The following is a 10,447-nucleotide window of genomic DNA, read 5'->3' on the forward strand; positions in this document are numbered from 1 at the left end:
ATGTCAGCCCGCCGAAGCGGGAGAAGTGCCATGTGATCAATCAAAGAGGAGAAGAAGAACAGGACGATCATTCTAAAATAAAAATGCAACTCCGACCGGTGGACGCATAGTATCTCGTGAGGCTACCCCCTTATCTGGCTCATGCAATATGGCGCCGGCCGATACTTTGCGTAGATGTTCATGGGATAGGTTAACTGGTATGCAAATCAGCTGAATGTTCAGTACTTTTCATTGCCATTCGATGCAACAGCAGTCAAGAGTTGTAATAGCCGCCCGGCAAGGTCTCTCACCGAAAGAAAGGACAAAAAAAAAAAAAAAAAGGTGGCATGATGAATGCTCGCACAAAATCTAGTCATTTTTGAGATCTTTGGTCTCTCCAATGATGTGCACGCCCTGTTCGGAGTTGGGTTTGATGGAAATCAATCAACACGTCGCCGCGTGGTACACTGCATTCAAGAGGCCAGTATATCGTAGGTAGGTGGGCTTCGCATCCATACCAAGGCCTTGGGATTACCCGAGAGGGTGGTGCGCCGTATGCCGATCCCGCGACATTGATGGATTGGATGGGATGAAATGGAATGGAATGGAATTTTATTTGCAGAACAATTTGTCTTTGTTTCTTGATACAAGGGAATGAACGTGGCATTCGTGCTACTTCTATAACCTCTCACCGTTGGGCCTCAACATGCGGCCACATCTAAAGGTCAATGGCCAATCAATATATTCATTGCCTTTCACGACCGGTATGGGAATACTTGCATATGGCAACTATTTCTAGTTCAGGGATTGTTCATTCTATAACATTAGCAGTTAAATTCGCAAACCATGTCACTTCCTTCGGTATGATCTGACTGAGTGTCTTTGTGCGGCGTGACTTCATGTTGGGCAAACATCTTTTGTTTCGACAGCAGGGGGTGAGGATGATCGATCTACGTGTTCAGTAGAAAAGAATCAAATAAATAAAAAAGAAAGCAAAAAGGGCGATCGGAAATCGGGGAAGCAATCGAACGATGCAACGTGGGGGGTGGGTTGGGGTTGGACGTTTTGAAAATGACGTGCCCAAATCTCTTCACCGGTTAACGGTTTCATGGCTTTTCGTACTTTTGGTACTGTACTCCGTGAGATTTCTTCCCCCGCATATCATAGCCTGTGTAACCAGCGACAGCAGACAGACAGACAGACAGATGGCATACTAGGCCAGCCTTATCTGATTCACGAGCCTCGTTGGGCGGCATCGCGGTTACTTTGGACGGGACCGGTCAGTCACAAAAGCGAAAAGGGTGAAAAGAAAAATGTAACAAAATAGATCGGTCAGATGTAACAAAATAGATCGGTCAGTAACGGTTACTACCAGACTCACGGAGCCACACAATGGGGCCGTTTCACGACGTGAGGGTTGTTGGGCTGATGCAAAGGCGGTTCACGTAAACGCCAACGCAAAAGCCAACACTCCACACATACACACACACACACACACACACACACACATTGGTGGTTGAACGACATACTCGAATTATGCCCGGCTCAGTGCCAAGAATTTTCATTCCGAATTTGTCCCGTTTGATGATTTTGGGTGATAATCGACAATGATCGACAAGGGAAAGACACAGACTGAAGTCTTCTACACAATCCCGAGTCTATGTCTAATCGCTGCTATTATCACGACAATACCAAAAGTTGATTATAAGATGTCGCTATGAAAGGTGATGTCTTGATTTGATGTTTTCTCTAAGGGTTTTCAATCATGTTAATTTACAAAGTCCTATGTACGCTTGCTTCCAAGTATGCTTGTCTCTGGTCTCTACAACAATGGATGTCCTAACCTCGGAAAAAAGGCAAGCCATACCAAATATTTGTGTAGACTCTAAAACATTGGTCTATAGATATCTCTTCACAACTTCAGCAATAAACCTCATTGAATGTTGCAGCAGCCGAGTATAGCTTGAAGCTTCTTGGCCATGGAAGCCTCGGCCTTCTTGATCGTGACTGATGGATCCGCAGTCTGATCCGGTAACATGACGTTACGGTTTCCGTGTTCCATGGATTCGTTCAGAAATGCTGCAAGCCGAAGATTGATCAAATCATTGTCGCTGGCTTCTGGGTTCTCTCGTTGCAGGCTGGCGGTCGACGGCTCGTCGGTGACGCTGTGGCTGCAAAGTATTAGAGCGTTTTTAGTTGAAGGAGACACGCATCCATAAGCATAAAAAGGAGAAGAGCTAACTTGGTGCCATGATTCGTGTCACTTGTTGTGTTTTGCGAGGACGCCATTGGTGTCGAGGCTCAAAGGCCAGCTGTAGAGGTCGCATAGGATGGTTGATTTACACGTATTGTTGGGCAGCTGATTTTCTTATTGACTAAAGATGGGAGATAACGAGTGAAATGATCCATTGTAATATGAACCGATAAACAAGATGAGATCGTAGAGAAGAAATCCATGTATCTTATAGTCGCGTGGTCCTTTTCGTCTCCAACGTGAGTATTCACAGGAAAACAGGTAGCCATGAGTGGCTTGTCAACAATGAGATGCATATAACTGATTCGGCAATGTCAATACATGCACCGTACTTTTTGGGGGGCCCTGACATTAAGCCTCCTCGTGGTCCATTCATGGATGCACCTGGAAGTGTATCGCATTCGAGCCAATTGTGTAATCCAATTGGCGATGGTCCACATGTCATTGTCAATCTTACTTGAAGTATCACATGTTTCGTAGCACACAGCTTATTGTTGATGGAGGGAGTAGCAATCCCAAGAGAGGAACGGAAAAAGCAATGTCACGTAGCAGATTGGCCATTACTCAATCTTGTCAAACCTGGTTTGATATTGACGGATCCTGCTTCCGCTGTCAATCCTAGCGGCACAGATGAGATGGCATAGGTAGTCCTGGCCGTGTGGTTGGCCAGAGATGCAGTCGACATGCCAAGAAACACCCTTCTAGAAGCCTTCTAGATCATCGACAGAGTGACAAACATGATTACATACCGTTTATTTAAACTATACTCACCGAAGATAGGTCGGGCATGCAAATGGGCTTGGCGTCGCCTGGGTGGAGGGAGGACCCTGAATGCGTGTTACGCAACGGCTGTTCTCAAGAAACGGCCAGGGGCGGGGAGACGCCTTGGGGGCGACAAAAATGCTCGACAAGAAAATGAATCGGTCCATTGCATGTAAGGATCGAAGAACTCTATTGGCCCTAAGACGATATGACCGTTGGCTGCTGCTCCTTGCGTCCAAAAGAAAGGGCGGGCAGCCATTGTTTGCGCCACAGTGGTGGCAAATCGTTGGTCTCTCCTCTTTCCCCCATTGCATACATTTGGCAGCTGCAGATCTTTGCAGGTATAAGTGTGGCTTGACTGTCCAATAACATAAATCTCAGCACACCCAACCTATTGCAACCAACTTCCTCATTGCGAACGACGCAGGAAAATGTCAAGAATATGCCGCACATAATCTGTTTCCCCTCTGTTGTGGCGTAGCCTCAGTGGGAGAAGTACGAGTCAACTTCCTGAAGCCACCATCGTGACCAAGTCGAGACTCGTGACATACTCCTGCATCTTACATTTCAACCTCTAAAATCCTGTCCCCGCGGATCATTCCGACGGAATACAGCCTGCAGGTTCTGGGGAACCAGCGTTTTGGGGATTTGCAATTTCCCAATATCGTGTATCTTTGCCTACACACGCAAGACCCTCACTTCATCCTCGGGACTTTGCGGGGGGAAGAAAAGAGGCAGCCAAACTCTATTCTCAACCTGTCAATCGCCGAAGCTGCTGTGCCTTAGGAGCCAGTCCATTGAAATTATCAAGAACATATCAACAAAGGGCAGGAAACCCAGTCGGATGTTTCCCGGTGGTCTCTTTCATCAAAAGGGGCCCAGGTCTCCGTAAAGGTGTGGCATACCCAAAGGTGTCAGCCGCTGAGCTCCGCGCGCCGAGGCTTCTACGACGATCCTGTCGGACATCGCCATTATAACTCTACTCTTGCTCGAGAGTTGGGGACTATATGGCATCATTCTCGACTGCACTTATCATTCACATGTTTGGTGGCTGAGCCTCTTCCAAGTTTCCAAGATGCGAGACTACCTTGAACAATGATCTATCTGTTGATAGGTTATTCCGAGGAGGAAATGATGCCGTCGCATTATTGTCTGACAGCCGAGAGGACGCAGATCAGGGAAGACCGCGAATAGCATGTCATTACCGTACCCAGAAATTGCCCTCTTGGTGGACACTTACTTGAAGCAGATCCATTGGGCCATAATACCCGGCCCCCTGAAAATGACAAATCAGAACAGGGAATTGATGCTGTTAATCGAAACAAACAATCATTCCCAAGGAAGGAGTCGGTGAGTCAATTTGGCGTCTTATGTTCTTCGGCTAATTGAAGGACTAGAAATGGAATACGAGTATATGGCTCGTCCAAAGTTCGTTTAGATCCTGTGCATCCTTCGTACGAGGTCATGCTGTCATTTATTATATTATGGCAACAAGATGCATCGATTCTTCAGGTCCCTTTTTAGTTTTCCTCCGAAGTGCATCAAAGCCAGAGGGCATTGCTATGATAAGGCACGATCTTTACTTGCTGCTTAAGTCCGTACTGACCTACTCGAGGTTTGTTTACAGTTCCGGCGTCTGGGCTTGCTGGACCCTCCCCTGAACTTTGGAGTTTGCTCCAGATTGTCCCCAACGTGTTCCCGAGTGGTGTTGAAACTACCGCCTCGACTACATTGCTCCCGTCCTCGAGTGAAAATCTCAAATCGGCAGTGGGCGCCGTGACATCCATGGCTGGTAGCCGCCGTCCATTGACCGAAGCTTGCAAAGTGTGATAAACATGGCCAAAATCAATCATGGCTCCACTGATGTCGCTATGGTTGATACATTGCGATGGTGGCCAATGAAAGCTGGCACTGTAATAACCAATACCTGACACGTTTTGCAAACCGGGGATCTCTTGCCATGACTGCAGGCTTTCGAGCTCGTGTGATGTGTTGTATCGGTATGCACCGCCAGTATAATTGTATAGGTCTATGGGAGCCTCCCAATGTTCGACGATTAGAGTCCAGTTTTGTAGTTCAAAGCTGTCACACCGACTCGGCGACAAGGTGGTGTTGATTGTAGGAGGATATCTGCCGAGCTCTGGAAATGTAGACGAGTTTATATAGGGGTATTCTTGATCTCCAAACTCCCACGATGCTTGATACCTCGAAGTATCCTGAGTGGTCCTTGGATGAAAAGCAATGATTTTTGACTGATTCCCAGCCAGCTGGAATGGAATTAGGGTGGTATTGGCCAATCGCTTGTATTGCATGATTGGCCGCTGATCGCCTGTCCACGCATCGTACTCGTACGGGATACCGGTTGACTCGAACTCGATCGTCCCCACCGTCTCGCCTTCGCCTTGCGGCGTATGCATAGCATCACTGTACACAAATATGTAGTCCACCCTATTGTCCGGATCCCAGTGCCATTGTGTGTACCAGGTTCCATTGGACGAAATCCTAGTCAGGGGCTCAATGCCAATGTCTGCCAAAGCTGACCCGACCTCGAGAGAGCTAGTGATGTGAGAATTGGGAAGATTTGCCAATTCTTGGAGATTCTCATTAGCCTGCTGGATCTCGTCAGGCCCGAATGTACCCACGTAGCTTGAGGGTACACCGCCAGCAAAGATGATGGGTAGCCCAGCCTGGCCAAATTCCAGCAATTTGGTCGTGCCGTCAACGGTCAAGGAATCATTGGCCTGGAGGACAAGAGCTTTGAATCCTTGAGCATTGGGCGCCAGCACGGAATCCTCCACAGTAGCAAGAAACAAGTCATCCGGGCTTAGATACTGATAGGTGTACCCGACTGACTCCAAGTCGGTTGTCGGGTAAGTCCTCAGTTCAACATGTCCAGGATACGTTGTCTTCTTCTGCCAAAAGGCAATGTCAATCTTGGGCCTTCCAGATTGAAGCACGAAATTGTTTCGTCCCACAAAGTCCATGTATTCCCTGTAATACTGCCAACCTGGCTGGTACGGTCCGTGCATGTCGGAGTATTGATAATTAAACGTTGTGAAGCCCGGCCAGGTCGTGTTCCCGTAGTACCCAGAGTATGGAAAGCCATGGAAAACAAACTGGTTGACGCCTCCTGCGTAGGATCGTTTGACATGCCACAATAGCTCGGGCAAGGTCTGGCTAAACCCTTCGCCTCTGACAGCTCCACATTCTGAAGAAACAATGCCGTGTCCTGCCAAATACACTGGACCCGAATATTGTCGATAGCCATCAATAAGATCACTGAAATCTAGCGACTCTGTCTCGGGTACGCTCACCCACGGCACGCTGGCCAGCATGTCCATGGGCAGGTTATAAGAGATTTGCGCTGAAAAACCAAGGCCCAGGTAATCACGCGCCCAATCATTCAAAGCCGTGAGATATTCGCGATAGAGGCCTGCAAGAGTCGAGCGATAATCGGCTATGTGGCTATTTCCCCCATCTGGCTCGTCCGTCACCCACCACACGGCAGGGTTATTAGAGCTCTTACCATTGCGATGGAATAATATTGGCAGCCATTTGGAAATGTCATATCCATGGTCTGCTAGGAAACTTGCTGAAAGATTGCGGGTCCAGTACACGTTGGAGACAATTTCAATACTGTCTTCCCAAGCATAGCTACCGATTTCTCTGAGTAGCTCTCGTGTTCCATTTTGAAGAATGTATTGCTCCAGAAGTCCGTGGTCAATTTTGCACCTCGTGCGGAAAAATGGTCTACAGCCCAGGACCCATTCTGGAGCCAAGACTCGGGTGTGGTTTGGGGGCCGCCCAGTCCCTCGGGTCCCTGTTGGGCACGATAGCCGGACAAAGCAACGTAGATGGCAAAGATGTTGTAACCACTTGCTGTAGTCTCACTGGTAGGGAACTCGAGGCTTATCTGTCCCTGATCGTCGACTTTGTTTGTCACATCAATGAGACTGGAGTTCGACAATGTGATCTGAGTACGGCTAAGATAGTAGTCTCCGGGAAGGCCTTCAGGGTCTGGTTGTAATTTGTTTGCGGCCGTAATGTTGGTAGTGTTGATCTCCAAACCTGTCACGGCAGCCAAGAGAGTCCCGCGCCCCCAGCCAGGCAGGGTGCCATTGAACGAGCCACCCAGCGGGACAGATTGATTGTCGATATAGATATCCCACATGAGACCCTCGTCATCGTCGGGTGCCGGCACGCCAGTCCCCTGATTCGGCCCAATAGCAAAGTCCATGACCAGGCTGTTGTTTTTGATTGCTTCGGCGAATGATCGAAATGTCTCATCTACAACTTTTATTAGCTTTGTTGAATCTGTTCCGCGCGCGATGGTTTTGCATACACCACCTCTCCCCTCCAAAGCCATATTCGGCCCAATCCACCGGGGCGAACTTTCCCCTTCCAGCCCCATTTGATGGTGGTCCTCCATATAAGTGGTATCCCAGCAGTTCGAGACCACCCATGCCAGCCTCTTTGGCTTGTTTCACATCTTGAGATATCACATCAGCTTCGACCGAAGCATCAGGGATCCAGTATCTGAACTTTGGTCTCACTCGCGCTCCTGGGTTTTGGAAGGAGCCTGAGCCAAAGGTGGGTTTTCTCGCAGTAATGTGGGTGATTGGCAAGTCATTCGTAGCGGCGACCACGGGCGAGAGATATGCAGTAAAGAAATGTAGTATATTCGAAAGCGATAGCTGCATGTTGACGGCTCAGAAGATATCGTGCCTCTTGGCTACGACATTACATGACTGTGTTCAACATTTCTGGTTCTAGATGAGAGTATGTATTGGTTCTCTCGACAGAGTCGGAAGATTACCGGCCCTTACTTGCCCGAGAAGGCCATAGTTTTCATTGACAACTTCAAATAATAAAACGCCCGCAGCTGGTGATCATCACCATCATCATCACCCAAGACGTAAAATGCGGGGCTGTGTGTTCGAATATCAGCATCATTGGTGGTACTCATCATGTACCCCGCAGAACCTCGCGCTCATCTATGCCGATTCAAAGAATTTTTAAAGGAATTACAGTTTGCCTTTCTGCTCAAGTATTGAACTCTGACAAGGTGAAGCTCTCCTTTACTCTTCTCCGCTTTTTATCGTTTGCCCTAGTAAACAGCTACGTCTTGTATTATGCCGTCGATATAGCACTTTGCTTACCCTGGCGCTTCAGTCTATCACAGGACCTCCTGACATAGATCTCTCCATGACAGGTCCGCGGTGATAAATGAAGATACATAGAAACTGCATGTTCCAATAAACAGAAAGGAAAGCTCTTGACCGCGTAACAGCTCTGGGCGTATTGATCATTTCTGTTGCAGCATAATTCCTGTAGACCTTGAATGGTCTTTGTCAATGAGCCGTCGCAATCCAAGTGACTATTGCCGTATCGAGGTTTCCAAGGAGTAAGTAGTGATGACATTTATACAATCTAGATATGAATGTCTACTGAGCGGGTTCATGATTGATGTACAAATTACTGATCGGCCTGCCGGATCAGTCTTGATGAGTTCTCCCTTCTTCAGATGTGTCTCGCTCCTCTATATTCTGCTTGGGCACCCTGATGAAGAGCATCAGTATTACGACAAGCACAGCAATGACCATGACTCCCAAATACGGAAGCCCAATCCACACTCCGCCTTGTTTCATTCCTAGGGAAAACAGACCAGCCAACATTGGCGGACCGTACAGCCCCCCGACCGTGTCCACAATGCCGACGAGACTGAACAGCCGGGATCGATGTTGTTGATCCACATACAAGCTCATCAGACTGCGGGTAAGAGATGTCGCAGCCGAACCAAGCGCCAAGATGCAGAGCCCGGCGATGAACATCCACAATGTGGGCGCAATCGTCATGATGAAAAAGGCAAAACCCAAAATCCCAAAGGACCACCTTGCTAATGCCAAGTCACGCACTTGTTCGTTTGGCATCCGGAGAAAACTAGGGGTCTTGTCTCTTAGAAGAAATCTGGAGATCCACGGGAGGAGGAGGAGAGCGTGGATGATTTGAAAGATGCCGTATCCCGATTGCACGTAGCCCGTTGACTCGATGGGGATCTCGTAGCGCTTTGACACGAACTGGACAAGAAACTGCGAGACGGATCCCGCGATAGGATTTGTGGTGAGACAGGTCAGCAGAAGGATGATGAGTGAAGCCGATTTGAACATGGACATTGAATGCCGCAGCTGCTTGGCCGCATGATCTAGATGGCCTCTAATGCCCTGTGGGCTGTCGTCGCTGTGCGGCTGCTCGGCAGACTCGCTCGGCTTGTGCTGCATCGTCTCCGGTACAAACATGAAGGCGACGGCTCCGGCTAAAATGCAGCCCACGGCCACAAACATGACGGGCCAAGGACCAGCCACGCGCAACATGGCCGACGAGAGCGCTGGGGAGACCAGACTGCCGATCATGCTGCTCACGTGGATGCGCATAAAGGCCGTGGCTCGCTGGTCCTCGGGTATCACGTCGGATATCATGCTGAGAAGTATGGCCACCAGGACAGCCGAGCCGCCACCGACAACACGCCATAGGCTTGTTGTAGCAGCCAGGGTCACGGTAAAGGTTTGCAAAAAATACAGTATCGCCATGATCCAGAGAACCGACATGGCCAACCCGAGTAGGGCTATTGTGGCCACAAGCCTCCGACCAAGTCTATACGCCCTGTCAGTATGATGGGGGAACTTATATTTGGCTTGCGAGGAGTAGAGTCCATCCCAGAGGCCCTCGCATTTTTGTACATACCGGTCTGCAGCGAAACCCCACGGAAGCGCAGCAAGTGAGCCGACGACAGCGTTGCATGCCTCAACCGTCGCAAAAATGATGGCCATCTTGCTCTGGATCTCGGGGATCTTGCACCGGGGATCCACGACCAGATCGGGGCCGCCCGCCCGGATACCGTGGGCCTCCTCGTAGTACTGGTCGCAGAGAAAGTTTTCGACGATCTTGGTCAACGGAATGTTGGCAAAGCCATCGGCGCACGAGACGATCAGTAGAATCCCGCAAAAGATGAAGACAATGGTGTTGCCATTGTGCGTCTTGGGCACGTTGACGCTGGCAATCGAGGCAATCGATGCCACCGACAGCATGGGCCGGTGCGGCGGGCGACGCTGATGCCGGGTGTTGTTGTTATTGCGTCCGACCTGGCCATTTTGCACCAGCGGCGTTTGCTCCGTAGAGTCTTGATCGTAGTCTTGCTCGTGGTCGTCCATCCTGATGGTTACGAGCTCGATCCAAAGCAATCACTTTGCACGAGAAAAAAACAAACAAAGCTGAGCTCTGGGGAAAAGGTTTGAGGGAAGCAAGAGAAGGAAATAAAGGTAAATTTCAGTTTATTACAAAGACCTTAAAGTCTTGTCAAATGCTGCTTCAGTCCGTCAGCTCGGCATCGCTCGGAATGGCCTCAGTCCGACCAAATGAATGACTCTATGTCTTTTTTTCTTGTTTTGCTTCGAG

General features: G+C 49.1%; 3 protein-coding genes across 3 annotated transcripts; all 3 read right to left on the bottom strand.

The window, feature by feature from the left end:
• Positions 1-1,912: 1,912 nt before the first annotated feature.
• On the bottom strand, positions 1,913-2,268 carry PFICI_06940 (uncharacterized protein; the record flags this gene model as incomplete). Its single annotated transcript, XM_007835521.1, has 2 exons — positions 1,913-2,150; positions 2,222-2,268. The coding sequence occupies 2 exons, from the start codon at positions 2,266-2,268 to the stop codon at positions 1,913-1,915; spliced, it is 285 nt and encodes a 94-aa protein (XP_007833712.1).
• A 2,268-nt stretch (positions 2,269-4,536) lies between these two features.
• PFICI_06941 (uncharacterized protein) lies at positions 4,537-7,695 on the bottom strand (the record flags this gene model as incomplete). The annotated part of the gene is made up of 3 exons (XM_007835522.1): positions 4,537-6,699; positions 6,750-7,282; positions 7,338-7,695. The coding sequence occupies 3 exons, from the start codon at positions 7,693-7,695 to the stop codon at positions 4,537-4,539; spliced, it is 3,054 nt and encodes a 1,017-aa protein (XP_007833713.1).
• A 795-nt stretch (positions 7,696-8,490) lies between these two features.
• Positions 8,491-10,203, bottom strand: PFICI_06942 (uncharacterized protein; the record flags this gene model as incomplete). The annotated part of the gene is made up of 2 exons (XM_007835523.1): positions 8,491-9,646; positions 9,737-10,203. The coding sequence occupies 2 exons, from the start codon at positions 10,201-10,203 to the stop codon at positions 8,491-8,493; spliced, it is 1,623 nt and encodes a 540-aa protein (XP_007833714.1).
• Between the last annotated feature and the right edge of the window lie 244 nt (positions 10,204-10,447).

Source organism: Pestalotiopsis fici, assembly GCF_000516985.1.
Source record: "Pestalotiopsis fici W106-1 unplaced genomic scaffold PFICI_Scf_4, whole genome shotgun sequence".
Classification (NCBI taxonomy): domain Eukaryota; kingdom Fungi; phylum Ascomycota; class Sordariomycetes; order Amphisphaeriales; family Sporocadaceae; genus Pestalotiopsis; species Pestalotiopsis fici.